This window comes from Drosophila suzukii (genome assembly GCF_043229965.1).
Source record: "Drosophila suzukii chromosome 2 unlocalized genomic scaffold, CBGP_Dsuzu_IsoJpt1.0 scf_2c, whole genome shotgun sequence".
NCBI classification, from domain to species: Eukaryota; Metazoa; Arthropoda; class Insecta; order Diptera; family Drosophilidae; genus Drosophila; species Drosophila suzukii.
The window spans coordinates 39375726-39395878 of record NW_027255896.1 but is presented as its reverse complement, the minus strand read 5'-3'; the positions used below and the strand labels follow the sequence as shown (position 1 = coordinate 39395878).

At 38.7% G+C, this 20153-nt stretch overlaps 1 protein-coding gene and 2 pseudogenes across 1 annotated transcript; all 3 read left to right on the top strand.

Moving 5' to 3' along the window:
- Positions 1-352: 352 nt before the first annotated feature.
- Positions 353-5745, top strand: LOC139354239 (cytosolic non-specific dipeptidase-like). The gene is made up of 6 exons (XM_070998478.1): positions 353-510; positions 4008-4776; positions 4844-4911; positions 4973-5237; positions 5294-5545; positions 5601-5745. Exons 1-6 carry the CDS (start codon positions 473-475, stop codon positions 5643-5645), a joined length of 1437 nt encoding a protein of 478 aa, XP_070854579.1. The 5' UTR covers positions 353-472; the 3' UTR covers positions 5646-5745.
- A 2485-nt stretch (positions 5746-8230) lies between these two features.
- On the top strand, positions 8231-9494 carry LOC139354242 (cytosolic non-specific dipeptidase-like; annotated as a pseudogene).
- Positions 9495-12043: 2549 nt separating this feature from the next.
- Positions 12044-16716, top strand: LOC139354243 (cytosolic non-specific dipeptidase-like; annotated as a pseudogene).
- The last annotated feature ends 3437 nt before the right edge of the window (positions 16717-20153 follow it).

Here is a 20153-nt window from a genome sequence, read left to right as displayed (position 1 = left end):
TTGCGTAGTTCATTGTATAGTTCATATAATAACTATGTTATTTCTTATTGATATTTCCTTCATCGATCCACGCCAGCAGCAATGTGTAATGTAACACGACAAGGTAGCGTACCATTGTAACGGTCCTGTATACTGATCATGATGCAAGAATTTTTGCATCATGATTAGTAATCATGTTCGCTCAGCAGAACTATCGTAGGAATTCCTTCAGTGATCAGGTATCATGTTGTTCTGCTGAGCGCGGCCATTATCATATCATATTATTTAAAATTTTTCAATGTGATCTGTGGGAATTCCAGCTGTTTGGTGATGGAAAGAGCATATAAGTTACCATTGCGCTTTGGACTGGTATATTTCAGCCGTCCCGCCATGGTCCCATTTTTCACTATTATTGTTGTATATAATAGAGGTGCGCCTATATCAAGTCAGATTTAAATCGATTGTAGTGGTCAATTAGAGAATTAGAAGTACTATGGCCGAGCTTCCGAATGAACTCAAGCAGTTATTTGCGTAAGTAGAATAGATTATATTGGGTGGGGACGCAGAGATGAGTTTACTGTCTGCGTCATCCCAGTCGTAAATGACAGCATTCCAGCATGCGTTCTTTCATTATGAAATGGCATCAAAAAGGTGTTCCGGAAGTGATGAGTGTGTCCATTCTTTTTACAAGGGTGCGGGACAAAAAAGAATGCACCCGTTGAATGCTTCTGGAAGCATATATCTGGAATGCACCTGGAAGTAACAAACTAAACACATTCGGGGTGCACTCTTTTTTAATGCACCTGGAAGCAACATACTAAACACCTTCTGAGTGCACTCTTTTTTAATGCACCAGGAAGTAACAACATAAGCACATTCTGGGTGCATACTTTTTTAATGCACCTGGAAGCAACATACTAAACTCCTTCTGGGTGTACTCTTTTTTAATGCACCTGTTACATGTACCCAGGAACGCACCTAGAAGCTTCAAAAACCAATTATCTGGAAGTTTTCCCCAGGAATACATAAAACTGGGTTTCAATTTCATATTTATTTTTTATTTCAATATTTAAGAACGCAACTAATTTTTAATTGGAGTAACTCCCCTTCTGTACGGGGCTTTGCTGCTTCCTTCTTATTTATGTACTTTTGTCATTTACGCAGTTCAGTCCTTGGTGTGCCCATTAATTTTTTGCAATTCTGAAAAATATAAAGCAAATTAAATATTTTATATTTTGAAACATGTGCATATATATTACAAATATACAATATATTTATTTTGGCCCAATAACACTGATGTATGTACAATTTACATCCAAATAATTATTATTTTATTTGTTTAATATGTTTTATGTTCAATGTATATGTACTGTGTTATTTTATAGTGTTCATATTGAACTCAATTATCTACACTTTACTTACCTGTGAAAATATTGACTTTTTCAAAACACATGGCACGAACTTCACTTTTTAGAACTAACAAGGAAGAACGCTATAGTCGAGTACCTCGACTATCAGATACCCGTTACTCAGCTAAACGGAGATATGCAAGCAGCAAAGCGAGATTGAAATGCGCCACCTACCGACTGTTGACAGATTTAAGCGTAATGGGCGTTAGAGAGGGCGTGGCAAATTTTTTTTTATCAATCGATAGGTATTGACGAGACTAATACATTTCGGCTTAAATTTTTTATCTAGCATGAAAATTGTGGGTGTCACAGGTTTGTGGGCGTTAGAGTGGGCGTGGCACTCTGCTGAAACAAACTTGCGCTGCATAAGAAGCTCAGGAAACTGTACGCCAAATCTCAATAGCCTAGCTCCCATAGTTTTCGAGAGTTTTCGAGCGTTTATCCGGACAGACGGTCAGACGGACAGACGGACATGGCTAGATCGACTCGGCTAGTGATCCTGATCAAGAATATATATACTTTCTGGGGTCGGAAACGCTTCCTTCTGTCTGTTACATACTTTCCGACGAATCTAGTATACCCTTTTACTCTACGAGTAACGGGTATAAAAATATGTTTTTAAATTACAATACGCATATGTACATTAGGGTGGTCCAAAAAATGAAAACTGGAAAAATGAAAAACATTTTACATGATAGATTAAGGTCTGTAAAAAATGTAATAAAAAATAAAATTTGTTGAGGTTTAGACCTTGCGAAACGTCCTCAAAGTTTGCTTTTAAAATTACTCATACGACATGTGTTCCAGCCAGAACTTTATTCGAAAAAATCGGTTCCCCACCCCCAACTTTGTCAACATTCTAAACTCAGTCAATATTAGTAAAAAATGGTCAATTCCGAAATGTTTTTGGTTGGACATCTAAGATCCGAACTTGACACAACGATTTACCATCTAAGAGATCCGTATTATCTAGTGTCCTCTATATTACTAGATTTTCCGGAAAAAGATTGTTACAAAAATGTAACACAAATGCTAGTTACCATTTGGAGTCTAAGGGGAATTTCAGTCCGGCCTCACCATCATATTATTAAATCCATAACGCGGCTTTACAAAGATTTGTTTAGCCTAAAAAAATGTTTAAAAAAAAGGAGAGCTTCACCGAAACACGGAAAGCCGTTTTAGAATCATTTTAAATGACCGCTTTAATAACAACCATGCCATGGCATCTTCATCTAAGTACCCTAAAATTATTTACTTATGCTAATTTGTTTTTAAATAATAAATTAATATATATAATTGATTATTGCCTTCTTTGTCCTTATTTGGGTATATAAGTGTTTACAGAAGGTCCATTTATGAAACGGTTCTTTCAAAAATAAATAAAATTATTTGCGAAATGTTTTAAATGACTTTTTATGCAATATTTTCTTAAATCTGACTTGTAAATTCTGGCCTTTTTCAATTTTTAAAGCTTTCAAAGTCTTTCGGAAAGGTGGCAAACGAATTTGAGAAATGAAACCAAGTCAAGGCCACCCATATGAAAATAATATATTTGATCAAGGGCAACAGTGCGTATGAGTTATAAACTTTGAAACCAATTCGCAGACCCTAAAACGCGTTTTTTTCAAAAAATTTATTTTAATATACATTAAATTCCTCAAAGCGCACCTCATAGGCGGGTGAGAGTAGGACCTTAAAAATTTCCATACAAATGTGCACCGCGCTAATGTACATGGTGGTTAGTGTCCTAAAAGTTAAATAAAGGAAATGACGCCTCTATATGCATGTAAAATATTTCGAAGCTCATGAACTGCAATGGCTGCAGAACTACGACGCCGACGGCGACGGATCCAACGTCAGCAAGGGAGAATTGCCTGGGACTGGAGAGAACGATGAGGACAGAAGCTTGCTAGCCGCCGAATAGAGCAGATGGATTACGAGAAGATTTATACTTAGATTTTACCTTAACTCAAATAAAATTGCGTTCTAATAAAAAGATAAAAATCCAGAGAGTGCCAAAAAATGTTCAATTTACTGTTGATAAAACAACATAGAAAATCGTACGTTCGCGACCCGTAAGTTCGCTACCGGTACTTAATTCAATAAAAAAACAAATGCAGATATTTCCTTGGGAACAGAATCGATAAAAACCTACATGAATCCATTTAAAAAGTAAAGTTATTGGTTTAGAATATTCCGTCCCAATTCGCAGATTTTTGCATTTTACTAGATTAAGCCCAAGTCGGACGCATGTTTATTGCCGATATTATGAAAATGATAGCTCAATAAACCCCATTATTTACACTAAGCAAAGAGCTAACAGAATGCTATAGAAAACAAATAAAAGTTTCAGAAAACGTATATTTTTTTTATTTGCACTAAGTGCGTACGAACGTACGTTCGCGACCCGTGGAAATGCTCATATACAAAAATATTTAGGTTGCTAATATTTGCCTTTTGAATCACCGTGCTTAAAATTACACATTTTAAATAACCCTTTTAAAAGCAAACACCGTTACCTAACAAATGAGCTGAGTCGTAAATTGTTTTAGCTTAGAACAGATAACATCATTTTTGTCAGCTAAATCATAATGGTAATAAACCGCGGTCGCTTTTCAGCTTTGTGGACGCAAAAAGAGGAGATTACATCGACGCACTTAAAACCGTTGTGGGAATTCAGTCCGTTTCAGCTTGGCCAGAAAAACGAGGAGAGATTGATCGCATGGTAGAATGGACTGCAGATCGGCTTAGGACCCTCGGCTCTGAAATAGAACTGGCCGATGTGGGTCAACAAACCTTGCCGAGTGGCCAGATAATCTCTCTGCCAAAGGTCCTGCTGGGAACTCTGGGCAAGGACGCCTCCAAGAAGACAGTGTTGGTATACGGCCATTTGGATGTGCAGCCTGCTTTGAAGGAAGATGGATGGAACACCAATCCCTTTGAGCTGACAGAGGTAGATGGAAAGTTGTTCGGACGCGGGGCGTCCGATGACAAGGGACCTGTGCTGTGCTGGATCCATGCTATTGAGGCTTACATAAAGCTTAATATTCCACTGCCACTAAACGTGAAGTTTGTTTTTGAAGGGATGGAAGAGAGCGGCAGCGAAGGCCTTGACGACTTGTTAGTGGAACGCAAAAACGATTTCCTTGCCGATGTTGATTATGTCTGCATTTCCGACAACTACTGGCTAGGAAAGAAGCGCCCTTGCCTAACATATGGGCTCCGTGGACTGGCATACTTCCAAGTGGAGGTGGAATGCTCAAACAAAGATTTGCACAGTGGAGTTTTTGGGGGAACCGTCCACGAAGCAATGCCGGATCTATGTCACTTGCTCAGCGTTCTTGTCGACAAGGACACAAAAATCCTGGTCCCTGGAGTGGATCGTGATGTTAGTATTTTGTATAAAAAAACCAAAAGCTTACTTTTAAAGTTTAATTGTTCTCGAATTGATACAGGTTGCACCCGAACTAAAGAACGAGCAGGCAATATACGAGAACATTGACTTTCAAGTTTCTGAGTACATGTTAGTTAATCTTATCTTCCTATCGACACATTTAATATATGAATAGCTGTAATCTCTTTAGGAAAGACATTGGTGTTGACCAGCTGCCGCATAATGGCGACAAAACCAGGCTGCTTCAAGCCAGGTGGCGTTATCCCAGCCTGTCTATCCATGGAATCGAAGGTGCATTTTATGAGCCAGGGGCAAAGACCGTCATTCCGAAGAAAGTGATTGGCAAGTTCTCACTTCGACTTGTGCCCGACCAGGACCCAAAGCACATTGAAGAGTGTGTCAGTAAATACCTTAGTGATAAATGGACAGAGAGAGGTTCGCCTAACAAAATGAAGGTTTGTTTTTGAATTACTCATCGCTTTACTTTAGATTATAATGACTGTGATTGAAGGTTACTATGCTCTCAGCTGGAAAGCCGTGGACAGAGGACCCAAACCATCCCCATTATGAGGCAGCGAAACGGGCCATAAGGCATGTTTTCAATGTAGAACCCGACATGACTCGTGAGGGGGGATCCATACCAGTAACATTGACATTGCAGGAAGCCACCGGCAAAAATGTCATCCTTGTGCCAGTGGGAGCATGTGACGACGGCGCCCACTCTCAAAATGAAAAAATCGATGTCTATAACTACCTTGAAGGCGTAAGTTAGAATCGAAGAATATCACGATTCAACTAGATAATTTGTATTATTTTAGACTAAACTGCTTGGCGCTTATCTGCACGAAGTGGGAAAATTGTAAACAAGCAGACAATCTATATACCGCCTTAAAACGATGAAACATCACAACGGTGCACTTATTTTTATAAATATTATCTTTAAATACACTTTATCTTGAAAAATGTTTATACAATTCATTAACAACTCAGTGATCCATAAGGAGTTGTGGTTCCGAAAATTTCCTAGTAAGTCTGCCAACCAATTTTGACGCACTCTTTTATGCGTTAGCTTGTCGTAAATGATCAAAGCATATTTGTTAGCCAGAGAAGGAGGATTTAGGGGTTATATATTAGGGGTTACGTAATTTATACATGCATTTGTTGTAGGATAATTTTGGAAAGTTCAGATGAAAAGTTCTACAGCTCGCAAATAACAGTCGATACTTTCAATCGGTTCGACAAATAACATCAATTTCCCTTCAAATTCGAAATATTTTCAGAACGAAGTACGTTTATATCTGTTCTCAGTTTTATCTGTCTTTTCTAAACACAAAACAGTTTGTTTAGTATAATAATATAGAATAACAAGTGTTTTTCTTTTTATACCCTGCAGAGGGTATTGTAATTTCAGTAAAGCAAAGGGGTATATCGTCGGAAAGCATGTAACAGGTAGAATTAAGCGTTTCCGAGCCCATAAAGTATGTATATTCTTGATCAGAAACACTAGCTGAGTCGATCTACCCTATCCCTATGTCTGTCTGTCCGTATGAACGCTGTGATCTCGGAAACTACAAAGGCTAGACAGTTGGGATTAGGCGTGCAGATTCTGAAGATTATTACGCAGCGCAAGTTTATTTTGGCAATGTACCACGCTCACAAACCACCCAAAACGGTGGCTCATACAGTTTAAAAACAAATTTAACTGAAACGTATTGGTCTCGCCAATAACTATCGATTGAGTTGAAAAAAGTTTTCGACGCCCACTCTAACGCCCAGAAACCACCCAAGAAGAAAAGCAATGACGTCAGAGCCATTGTTTGTTATTAAAAAATGTATTTATTCATGTGTGTGTAAATAGTGGCAGGCCGACTTGTGAGGCAAGCGAAGAGCGCTGCCGGTGCTAAGAGAGAACAGAGCGGCAAACTTATTCGATTGACTAATTAACAATTTTAGCAACTTGTCCTTTTTTTCTCCACCCCTTTCTCTCCAATAAATGCAATACCAATTTTAGTAATCTAATTCCGAGTATGTTAATGTAAGCTATAAGGCTTTAAAGCTGAAAAACAATGGAAGGGACGCGGATGGTGGCTTCTCGCTTTTTGCGTTACCCCTCTCTCCATTCTGACCTGCAGTGCATTCACATAAGTGAATAAGAAAGAGGCGAAAGATCATTTATCCAGTGCTGAAAAGTACAAAAAGGTAGTAAAAGGACCGAAAGTTTGTACACGTAACAGCGCTGTAAGTCTTTATGTTTTCCCATTAGTCTACGGCTAACTCTCGTATGGCGAAACCCGTGTGCCTAATGCAATTTTTTGAGAATTTTCAAAGCGTACTCCAATTTTAAAGCGGTCATCTTAACATTTTTACTTAAGCTTTTATCAGTTTTCAATTTAAGAGTTGAGTAACGAATACCTGGTAGTCGAGATATTCGACTATAGCGTTCTCTCGTGTTTTCTTTACATTTATCGTTCCGCCATCGAAATGTTTAATTTTTTAACCTCTCTTCCTACTAAGACAGCATTTTTTGTATGTACATACATTTATTGTCCATTAACAAAACAAAAACTGTTGCTTCGAAAAATATTTGGCTGAAAAATTTGTGGTACGGTCAAAAAATAATTAATTATAATTAAATATGCCATTAATTGTTCTTGTAAAGGTGGCGAAATAATGGTAATAAACTAATGATTAAGAACTGTACCTCATAGCTAAAATAAAATAAAATATTATTGTTGATTTTGATCTTATAATAATAATATTTAAAACTTTATTTAGGTTGCTCTTTGGCCCATTCTCTCAATATTTGCCTCTTGAATCATCGTATTAAATGCTTACAGTTATACATTTTACATACAGTACCATCTTAAATGATTTTATTTTAAACTTTTGGAATGTGTTTTTGACTGTTTTTTGTAATGGCATGTTGGCAATAACTCTTTAAAGCTAATTTAAAAAAATGTGTTCCCAAAAAAAACAATTTCTTGAATATAACTAATTTGTGGGTGATGTGGTTGTAGTCCCATTGACATGAAATTGGTAGGATGTGGGTCCCATGCTTTTCCTTATCAATGTTTCAAGTTTTGCGACTAAAATCGTCCATTCTATCCACGAATATAATGGCCTCAAGCACCATTAACTAACACGTGAGCTGAGTCGAAAATTGTTTTAGTTTAGAACAGATATCATCATTTCTGTCAGCTTATTACATAATGGTAATAAACCGAAGTCGCTTTTCAGCTTTGTGGACGGAAAAAAAGAGCTTACATCGACGCCCTTAAAACCGTTTTGGGAATTCAGTCCGTTTCAGCTTGGCCAAAAAACCGAGGAGAGAGTGATCGCGTGGTAGAATGGACTGCATATCGGCTCAGGACCCTGAGCTCTGAAATAGAACTGGCGGATGTGGGCCAACAAATCTTGCCGAGTGGTCAGAGAATCCCTCTGCCAAAGGTCCTGCTCGGAACTCTGGGGAAGGACGCCTCCAAGAAGACCGTGTTGATATACGGCCATTTGCATGTGAAGCCTGCTCTGAAGGAAGATGTATGGAACACCAATCCCTTTGAGCTTACAGAGGTAGATGGAAAGTTGTTAGGATGCGGGGCGTCCAATGACAAGGGACCTGTGCTCTGCTGGGTCCATGCTATTGAGGCACAGTGGAGTATTTGGGGGAACCGTCCACGAAGCTATGCCGAATGAATGTCACTTGCTCAGCGTTCTTGTCGACAAGGATCCAAATCCAAGGATCCTGGTCCCTGGAGTAGATCGTGATGTTAGTATTTTGTATAAAAAAACCAAAAGCTTACTTTTAAAGTTTAACTGTTCTCGAATTGATACAGGTTGCACCCGAACTAAAGAACGAGCAGGCAATATACGAGAACATTGACTTTCAAGTTTCTGAGTACATGTTAGTTAATCTTATCTTCCTATCGACGCATTTAATATATGAATATCTGTAATCTCTTTAGGAAAGACATTGGTGTTGACCAGCTGCCGCATAATGGCGACAAAACCAGGCTGCTTCAAGCCAGGTGGAATTCCATGGAATCGAAGGTGCGTTTTATGAGCCAGGGGCAAAGACCGTCATTCCGAAGGAAGTGATTGGCAAGTTCTCACTTCGACTTGTGCCCGACCAGGAGTGTGTCAGTAAATACCTTAGAGCAAAATGGACAGAGAGAGGTTCGCCTAACAAAATAAAGGTTTGTTTTTGAATTCCTCTTCGTTTTACTCTAGATTATAATGATTGTGATTGAAGGTTAATATGCTCTCAGCTGGAAAGCCCTGGACAGAGGACCCAAACCATCCCCATTATCAGGCTGCGAAACGGGGCATAAGGCATGTTTTCAATGTAGAACCCGACATGACCCGTGAGGGGGGATCCATACCAGTAACATTGACATTGCAGGAAGCCACCGGCAAAAATGTCATCCTTGTGCCAGTGGGAGCATGTGACGACGGCGCCCACTCTCAAAATGAAAAAATCGATGTCTACAACTACCTTGAAGGCGTAAGTTAGAATCGAAGAACATCACGATTCAATTAGATAATTTGTGTTATTTTAGACTAAACTGCTTGGCGCTTATCTGCACGAAGCGGGAAAATTGTAAACAAGCAGACAATCTATATACCTCCTTAAAACGACGAAACATCACAACGGTGCACTTATTTTTATAAATATTATCTTTAAATATACTTTTTCTTGAAAAATGTTCATACAATTCATTAACATTTCAGTGATCCATAAGGAGTTGTGGCTCCGATAATTTCCTAGTAGTCTGCCAACCAATTTTGACGCACTCTTTTATGCGTTAGCTTGTCGTAAATGATCAAAGCTTATTTGTTAACCAGAGAAGGAGGATTTAGGTGTTATATATTAGGGGTTACGTAATTTATACATGCATTTGTTGTAGGATATTTTTGGAAAGTTCGGATAAGTTCAGATGAAAAGTTTCACAGCTCGCAAAGATCAGTCGATGCTTTCAATCGGTTCGACAAATAACATCAATTTCCTGTCAAATTGGAAATATTTTCAGAACGAAATACGTTTGTTTCTGTTCTCAGTTTTATCTGTTTTTTCTAAACAGAAAAAAGTTTGTTTAATATAATAATATAGAATAGTAAGTGTTTTTATTTTTATACCCTGCAGAGGGTATTGCAATTTCAGTCAGAAGTTTTGCTAACCGAAGTTAGCTACCTTTCTTGTTATTTTTATCCCCGTTACTCGTAAAGCAAAGGGGTATATCGTCGGAAAGCATGTAACAGGTAGAATTAAGCGTTTCCGAGCCCATAAAGTATGTATATCTTGATCAGGAACACTAGCTGAGTCGATCTACCCTATCCCTCTGTCTGTCTGTCCGTATGAACGCTGTGATCTCGGAAACTACAGGGCTAGACAGTTGGGATTAGGCGTGCAGATTCTGAAGATTATTACGCAGCGCAAGTTTATTTTGGCAATGAACCACGCTCACAAACCACCCAAAACTGTGTCTCCTACAGTTTAAAAACAAATTTAACTGAAACTGGTCTCGCCAATACCTATCGATTGAGTTGAAAAAAGTTTTCGACACCCACTCTAACGCCCACAAACCACCCAAGAAGAAAAGCAATGACGTCAGAGCCATTGTTTGTTAATAACAAATGTATTTATGCATGTGTGTGTAAATAGTTTCAGGCCGACTTGTGATGCAAAGTGAAGAGCGCTGCCGGCGCTAAGAGTGAACAGAGCGGCAAACTTATTCTATTGACTAATTAACAATTTTAGCAACTTGTCCTTTTTTTCTCCACCCCTTTCTCTCCAATAAATGCAATACCAATTTTAGTAATCTAATTCCGATTATGTTAATGTAAGCTATAAGGCTTTAAAGCTGAAAAACAATGGAAGGGACGCGGATGGTGGCTTCTCGCTTTTTGCGTTACCCCTCTCTCCATTCTGACCTGCAGTGCATTCACATAAGTGAATAAGAAAGAGGCGAAAGATCATTTATCCAGTGCTGAAAAGTACAAAAAGGTAGTAAAAGGACCGAAAGTTTGTACACGTAACAGCGCTGTAAGTCTTTATGTTTTCCCATTAGTCTACGGCTAACTCTCGTATGGCGAAACCCGTGTGCCTAATGCAATTTTTTGAGAATTTTCAAAGCGTACTCCAATTTTAAAGCGGTCATCTTAACATTTTTACTTAAGCTTTTATCAGTTTTCAATTTAAGAGTTGAGTAACGAATATCTGATAGTCGAGATATTCGACTATAGCGTTCCGCCATCGGAATATTCAATTTTTTAACCTCTTCCTACTAAGACAGCAGTTTTTGTATGTTACTATACATTTATCGTCCATTAACAAAACAATAAATGTTGCTACGAAAAATATTTGGTTGAAAAAGTTGTGGTACGGTCAAAAAATAATTAATTATAATTAAATATGCCATTAATTGTTCTTGTAAAGGTGGCGAAATAATGGTAATAAACTAATGACTAAGAACTGTACCTCATAGCTAAAATAAAATAAAATATTATTGTTGATTTTGATCTTATAATAATAACATTTAAAACTTTATTTAGGTTGCTCTTTGGCCCATTCTCTCAATATTTGCCTCTTGAATCATCGTATTAAATGCTTACAGTTATACATTTTACATACAGTACCATCTTAAATGATTTTATTTTAAACTTTTGGAATGTGTTTTTGACTGTTTTTTGTAATGGCATGATGGCAATAACTCTTTAAAGCTAATTTAAAAAAATGTGTTCTCAAAAAAAACAATTTCTTGAATATAACTAATTTGTGGGTAATGTGGTTGTAGTCCCATTGACATGAAATTGGTAGGATGTGGGTCCCATGCTTTTCCTTATCAATGTTTCAAGTTTTGCGACTAAAATATCCTTGGTTTAGTTTATGCCAAACAATCGTCCATTCTATCCACGAATATAATGGCCTCAAGCACCATTAACTTACACGTGAGCTGAGTCGAAAATTGTTTTAGTTTAGAACAGATATCATCATTTCTGTAAGCTTATTACATAATGGTAATAAACCGAAGTCGCTTTTCAGCTTTGTGGACGGAAAAAAAGAGCTTACATCGACGCCCTTAAAACCGTTGTGGGAATTCAGTCCGTTTCAGCTTGGCCAAAAAACCGAGAAGAGATTGATCGCGTGGTAGAATGGACTGCATATCGGCTCAGGACCCTGAGCTCTGAAATAGAACTGGCGGATGTTAGCCAACAAATCTTGCCGAGTGGTCAGAGAATCCCTCTGAAAAAGGTCCTGCTCGGAACTCTGGGGAAGGACGCCTCCAAGAAGACCGTGTTGATATACGGCCATTTGCATGTGAAGCCTGCTCTGAAGGAAGATGTATGGAACACCAATCCCTTTGAGCTTACAGAGGTAGATGGAAAGTTGTTAGGATGCGGGGCGTCCAATGACAAGGGACCTGTGCTCTGCTGGGTCCATGCTATTGAGGCACAGTGGAGTATTTGGGGGAACCGTCCACGAAGCTATGCCGAATGAATGTCACTTGCTCAGCGTTCTTGTCGACAAGGATCCAAATCCAAGGATCCTGGTCCCTGGAGTAGATCGTGATGTTAGTATTTTGTATAAAAAAACCAAAAGCTTACTTTTAAAGTTTAACTGTTCTCGAATTGATACAGGTTGCACCGGAACTAAAGAACGAGCAGGCAATATACGAGAACATTGACTTTCAAGTTTCTGAGTACATGTTAGTTAATCTTATCTTCCTATCGACGCATTTAATATATGAATAGCTGTAATCTCTTTAGGAAAGACATTGGTGTTGACCAGCTGCCGCATAATGGCGACAAAACCAGGCTGCTTCAAGCCAGGTGGAATTCCATGGAATCGAAGGTGCGTTTTATGAGCCAGGGGCAAAGACCGTCATTCCGAAGGAAGTGATTGGCAAGTTCTCACTTCGACTTCTGCCCGACCAGGAGTGTGTCAGTAAATACCTTAGAGCAAAATGGACAGAGAGAGGTTCGCCTAACAAAATAAAGGTTTGTTTTTGAATTCCTCTTCGTTTTACTCTAGATTATAATGATTATGATTGAAGGTTACTATGCTCTCAGCTGGAAAGCCCTGGACAGAGGACCCAAACCATCCCCATTATCAGGCTGCGAAACGGGGCATAAGGCATGTTTTCAATGTAGAACCCGACATGACCCGTGAGGGGGGATCCATACCAGTAACATTGACATTGCAGGAAGCCACCGGCAAAAATGTCATCCTTGTGCCAGTGGGAGCATGTGACGACGGCGCCCACTCTCAAAATGAAAAAATCGATGTCTACAACTACCTTGAAGCCGTAAGTTAGAATCGAAGAACATCACGATTCAATTAGATAATTTGTGTTATTTTAGACAAAACTGCTTGGCGCTTATCTGCACGAAGCGGGAAAATTGTAAACAAGCAGACAATCTATATACCTCCTTAAAACGACGAAACATCACAACGGTGCACTTATTTTTATAAATATTATCTTTAAATATACTTTTTCTTGAAAAATGTTCATACAATTCATTAACATTTCAGTGATCCATAAGGAGTTGTGGCTCCGATAATTTCCTAGTAAGTCTGCCAACCAATTTTGACTAAGCTAACTCTTTTATGCGTTAGCTTGTCGTAAATGATCAAAGCTTATTTGTTAACCAGAGAAGGAGGATTTAGGTGTTATGTATTAGGGGTTACGTAATTTATACATGCATTTGTTGTAGGATATTTTTGGAAAGTTCGGATAAGTTCAGATGAAAAGTTTCACAGCTCGCAAAGATCAGTCGATGCTTTCAATCGGTTCGACAAATAACATCAATTTCCCGTCAAATTGAAAATATTTTCAGAACGAAATACGTTTGTTTCTTTTCTCAGTTTTATCTGTTTTTTCTAAACAGAAAAAAGTTTGTTTAATATAATTATATAGAATAGTAAGTGTTTTTATTTTTATACCCTGCAGAGGGTATTGTAATTTCAGTCAGAAGTTTTGCTAACCGAAGTTAGCTACCTTTCTTGTTATTTTTATCCCCGTTACTCGTAAAGCAAAGGGGTATATCGTCGGAAAGCATGTAACAGGTAGAATTAAGCGTTTCCGAGCCCATAAAGTATGTATATCTTGATCAGGAACACTAGCTGAGTCGATCTACCCTATCCCTCTGTCTGTCTGTCCGTATGAACGCTGTGATCTCGGAAACTACAGGGCTAGACAGTTGGGATTAGGCGTGCAGATTTTGAAGATTATTACTCAGCGCAAGTTTATTTTGGCAATGTACCACGCTCACAAACCACCCAAAACTGTGTCTCCTACAGTTTAAAAACAAATTTAACTGAAACTGGTCTCGCCAATACCTATCGATTGAGTTGAAAAAAGTTTTCGACACCCACTCTAACGCCCACAAACCACCCAAGAAGAAAAGCAATGACGTCAGAGCCATTGTTTGTTAATAACAAATGTATTTATGCATATGTGTGTAAATAGTTTCAGGCCGACTTGTGATGCAAAGTGAAGAGCGCTGCCGGCGCTAAGAGTGAACAGAGCGGCAAACTTATTCTATTGACTAATTAACAATTTTAGCAACTTGTCCTTTTTGTCTCCACCCCTTTCTCTCCAATAAATGCAATACCAATTTTAGTAATCTAATTCCGATTATGTTAATGTAAGCTATAAAGCTTTAAAGCTGAAAAACAATGGAAGGGACGCTGATGGTGGCTTCTCGCTTTTTGCGTTACCCCTCTCTCCATTCTGACCTGGAGTGCATTCACATAAGTGAATAAGAAAGAGGCGAAAGATCATTTATCCAGTGCTGAAAAGTACAAAAAGGTAGTAAAAGGACCGAAAGTTTGTACACGTAACAGCGCTGGCTAACTCTCGTATGGCGAAACCCGTGTGCCTAATGCAATTTTTTGAGAATTTTCAAAGCGTACTCCAATAATATCAGTTTTCAATTTAAGAGTTGAGTAACGAATATCTGATAGTCGAGATATTCGACTATAGCGTTCCGCCATCGGAATATTTAATTTTTTAACCTCTCTTCCTACTAAGACAGCAGTTTTTCTATGTTACTATACATTTATCGTCCATTAACAAAACAATAAATGTTGCTACGAAAAATATTTGGTTGGAAAAGTTGTGGTACGGTCAAAAAATAATTAATTATAATTAAATATGCCATTAATTGTTCTTGTAAAGGTGGCAAAATAATGGTAATAAACTAATGACTAATAACTATACCTCATAGCTAAAATAAAATAAAATATTATTGTCGATTTTTATCTTATAATAATAATATTTAAAACTTTATTTAGGTTGCTCTTTGGCCCATTCTCTCAATATTTGCCTCTTGAATCATCGTATTAAATGCTTACAGTTATACATTTTACATACAGTACCATCTTAAATGATTTTATTTTAAACTTTTGGAATGTGTTTTTGACTGTTTTTTGTAATGGCATGTTGGCAATAACTCTTAAAAGCTAATTTAAAAAAATGTGTTCCCAAAAAAAACAATTTCTTGAATATAACTAATTTGTGGGTAATGTGGTTGTAGTCCCATTGACATGAAATTGGTAGGATGTGGGTCCCATGCTTTTCCTCCTTTTCCTTTTCAATATTTCAAGTTTTGCGACTAAAATATCCTTGGTTTAGTTTATGCCAAACAATCGTCCATTCTATCCACGAATATAATGGCCTCAAGCACCATTAACTAACACGTGAGCTGAGTCGAAAATTGTTTTAGTTTAGAACAGATATCATCATTTCTGTCAGCTTATTACATAATGGTAATAAACCGAAGTCGCTTTTCAGCTTTGTGGACGGAAAAAAAGAGCTTACATCGACGCCCTTAAAACCGTTTTGGGAATTCAGTCCGTTTCAGCTTGGCCAAAAAACCGAGGAGAGATTGATCGCGTGGTAGAATGGGCTGCATATCGTCTCAGGACCCTGAGCTCTGAAATAGAACTGGTGGATGTGGGCCAACAAATCTTGCCGATAATCCATCTGCCAAAGGTCCTGCTCGGAACTCTGGGGAAGGACGCCTCCAAGAAGACAGTGTTGGTATACGGCAATTTTCATGTGAAGCCTGCTCTGAAGGAACATGAATGGAATGAGCTTACAGAGGTAGATGGAAAGTTGTTAGGATGCGCGGCGTCCGATGACAAGGGACCTGTGCTGTGCTGGGTCCATGCTACTGAGGCTTACATAAAGCATAATATTCCGCTGCCACTAAACGTGAAGTTTGTTTTTGAAGGGATGGAAAAGAGTGGCATCGAAGGCCTGGACGTCTTGTTAATGGAACGCAAAAAGGATTTCCTTGCCCATGGGAAGGCTAGGGAAGAAGCGCCCTTGCCTAACATATGGGCTCCGTGCACTGGTTTTGCACAGTGGAGTATTTGGGGGAACCGTCCACGAAGCTATGCCGGATATATGTCAAGGATATATATACAAGGATTCAAAAATCCTGGTCCCTGGAGTGGATCGTGATGTTAGAATTTTTTGTATAAAAAAACCAAAAGCTTACTTTTAAAGTTTAATTGTTCTCGAATTGATACAGGTTGCACCCGAACTAAAGAACGAGCAGGCAATATACGAGAACATTGACTTTCAAGTTTCTGAGTACATGTTAGTTAATCTTATCTTCCTATCGACGCATCAAATATATGAATAGATGTAATCTCTTTAGGAAAGACATTGGTGTTGAACAGCTGCCGCATAATGGCGACAAAACAAGGCTGCTTCAAGCCAGGTGGCGTTATCCCAGCCTGTCTATCCATGGAATCAAAGGTGCATTTTATGAGCCAGGGGCAAAGACCGTCATTCCGGAGAAAGTGATTGGCAAGTTCTCACTTCGACTTGTGCCCGACCAGAGAGTGTGTCAGTAAATACCTTAGTGAAAAATGGACGGAGAGAGAGAGAGGTTCGCCTAACAAAATAAAGGTTTGTTTTTGAATTCCTCTTCGTTTTACTCTAGATTATAATGATTGTGATTGAAGGTTACTATGCTCTCAGCTGGAAAGCCCTGGACAGAGCCATGTCCGTCTGTCCGTCTGTCTGTCCGTCCGGATGGACGCTGAGATCTCGGAAACTATGGGAGCTAGGCTATTGAGATTTGGCGTGCAGATTCCTGAGCTTCTTACGCAGCGCAAGTTTGTTTCAGCAGAGTGCCCACTCTTACGCCCACAAACCGCCCAAAACTGTGGCTCCTACAGTTTTGATGCTAGAATAAAAATTTTAACTGAAATGTATTGTTCTCATCAATACCTATCGATTGACCGAAAAAGTTTTCCACGCCCATTTTAACGCCAACAAACCGCGAAAACCTGTGACGCCCACAATTTTCATGTTAGATGTCTGATAGTCGAGGTACTCGACTATAGCGTTCTTCCTTTTTATACCCGTTACCCGTAGAGTAAAAGGGTATACTAGATTCGTCGGAAAGTATGTAACAGGCAGAAGGAAGCGTTCCCGACCCCATAAAGTATATATATTCTTGATCGGGATCACTAGCCGAGTCGATCTAGCCATGTCCGTCTGTCCGTCTGTCCGGATGAACGCTGAGATCTCGGAAACTATGAGAGCTAGGCTTTTGAGATTTGGCGTACAGATTCCTGAGCTTCTTACGCAGCGCAAGTTTGTTTCAGTAGTAGGCAAAACAAGAAGAGGCTCAGACTACCCAAATTTCGTCCGCGCCTTATTAAGTAAGTTTTTATTGAGGCTGAAAGTGATATTGTTTGTAAGTTTAATTTTTAAAAGGCTTCTGGGATTTTTACATTAAATGCCAAATCTTACAAATAACGGTTACTTTCGGTCACTCGTTTTTATTCTCGTCTTGTTTTATTTTTAGAACTAATTTTTTTCTAATACTAGATGCAATCGCCCTGGTGGATCCCTCGGAGCCTCCCGAATAGGCGCTGCAGAAGGCAATGCAGTGCGTTAAAAACTTGAGTTGTACCAAAAAAAAGGCAACGCTGGCACCAGATGCTGAGGAGGAGGTGCCAGCGACCCCGATAGCACCGGAAACCCCCGAGCTCAAATTTTAAAATAAACAAATAAAAATAAAAATTACAACTGAAATTTTATTTGCTGCTAAGCGCTCAACGTGTGCTGAAAGTGCGCTTTTTCGCTGCTTGAATGAGCGCTCAACGTGTGCTCAATGTGTTCTTTTTCCGCTGCTCAATCGAGCGCTCAACATGTGCTGAATGTGTGCTTTTTCCGCTGCTTAATCGAGCGCTCAACATGTGATGAACATATGCTTTTTCTGCTGCTCAAAAAAGCGCTCAAAAGGGTGCTCAAAAAAGCGCTCAATGCGTGCTATTTTTTGAGCACTGATGAACCCTAGGACATGCCTATGTTAATTTAAGCACTTAGTTCCATACAAATTAGCGGCAAAGAAAAAAGCCCTGCCGGCGCTCAGAGAGAGCAAAGTGCGCGGCTAACTTATCTTATCTGAGTAACGGGTATCTGATAGTCGAGGTACTCGACTATAGCGTTCTTCCTTGTTTTTCCTACATTTTTATGTTGGAACTCCGTATTACGATAGCAAGTAATATATCTTTACAATAATCATATTATTCCTAAGTGTGTATCCTTACCAAATTTTGATATTTAACTATCTGATTTAGAAGGTACTTATGATAAGGATGTGCAAATAGATTTAACACGATTATGTTTTGAAATTTCAAAAAAGATGCGTACAGACATAAAAAGGGATGTTCTTGTATACAAGCAAGCATTATTTTATTTTTTATTTATTTATTTATTTCGCTAACAGTTGGTACCTTAACTGGCTACTTGTCTATTACTAAACTATATACTAAGGGACGAAAGGTAATTGCAAAGTATTTTCTTAATTAATTCCCTGGGGGAGCATGGGTCCAGCCGCATGTGAGATGGGAGTTTGTTTCAGTAGAACAAGACTCTACACAGAGGCTCATTAAAAGCATAGTTAGCTCTATAGGCCGGAATAAAAAAAGGTTCAAATGACCTTAAAGACCTACCAGGTACGGAAAAGCCTATGCTACTCAGCAATGCAGGGCAGTCTATTTTGGAGGACAGCAGGTCACAAATAAAATCTAGTGCGCTAGTTGTTCTACGATCTTGTAGGGAAGAAAGGTGCACAAGACGACATTTCGCAGAGTAAGAGGGAAACGGGTCATTAAAGTTTAGGGAAAGAAGGGCAAAAAATAGGAATTTTTTTGAACACGCTCATTACGATTGATGTGTGTAGTACCAGTCGGACTCCAGACAAACGAAGCATATTCCAATCTGGACCTAATGAACGAAGAAAATAGGCTTAGTTTCGTGTACGGAACCATACATAGCGTATGCCTTTGGAATTATGTAATTTATGTGATCAATGAAAGTAAATTTGGTATCAAACATAACTCCTAGGTCCAGTGATTCATTTCTTAAGGAAAGAACATGGGAACTAATGGAATACGAGGTAAGGACATTAATTAATCGTTTGCTGTACCTAACGTAGAAACATTTTGACACGTTCAGAGGCAACTTATTACGAGCCAAGGTCATTTTGAAGAAGTTCACTATCGGAGATTGAGTTCACAGACCTAAATATTTTAAGATCGTCCGCAAACAACAGGAATTCAGAATTTGTTATGCAATAGCTTACATCATTAATGAAGATGATGAATAGAAACGGACCCAATGCACTTCCCTGAGGAAGGCCAGAAGTAGCCACATACGGGTTTGAGAAAACACCATTGCACTCTACTATATAAATCCGCCCATCTAAATAAGATTTAAACCAATTTAATATTGATGAATGAAATCCCAATTTCTGTAATTTTGCCAATAAAGCATTATGGGAGACTTTGTCAAATGCTTTGGCGAAGTCGGTGTAGACTACATCAACTTGGTGATGACTGATAAACGAGTGGATGCAAAAAAGATTAAACGTAGCTAAGTTAGTGGTAGTTGACCTTCCAGGCATAAAACCATTTTTGAGACATTACATAGCTTTGCAATTGGCCTATAATTTGAAACAATATTTTTGTAACCCAACTTGAATATAGGAGAAACTGTGGCAAGTTTCCATCTATGCGCAAATACGCCAGTGGAAAGAGACTTGTTAAAGATCAATTTATAGGGGCTCACAAAGAACACCTATACAGTTTTTTAAAATAAATGGAGAAAGGCCATCGCAGTCTAATTTTCCTGAGTCGTTAAAACTATCAGCCGCCATATGACAGTCCAAATCAGTAACATCTAAGCACCCAATATTTTGCATCGTGGCAATGGCACTGAGTGAATCATCGTCATTCCACAGCGAGCTCGGTTCAAAGTTAGATGCAAAGTACTTAGCAAATAGATTAGCGACCCCAATATCTGAAGAAGCTGAAAGACTTTCATATGACATATGGGAAGGAA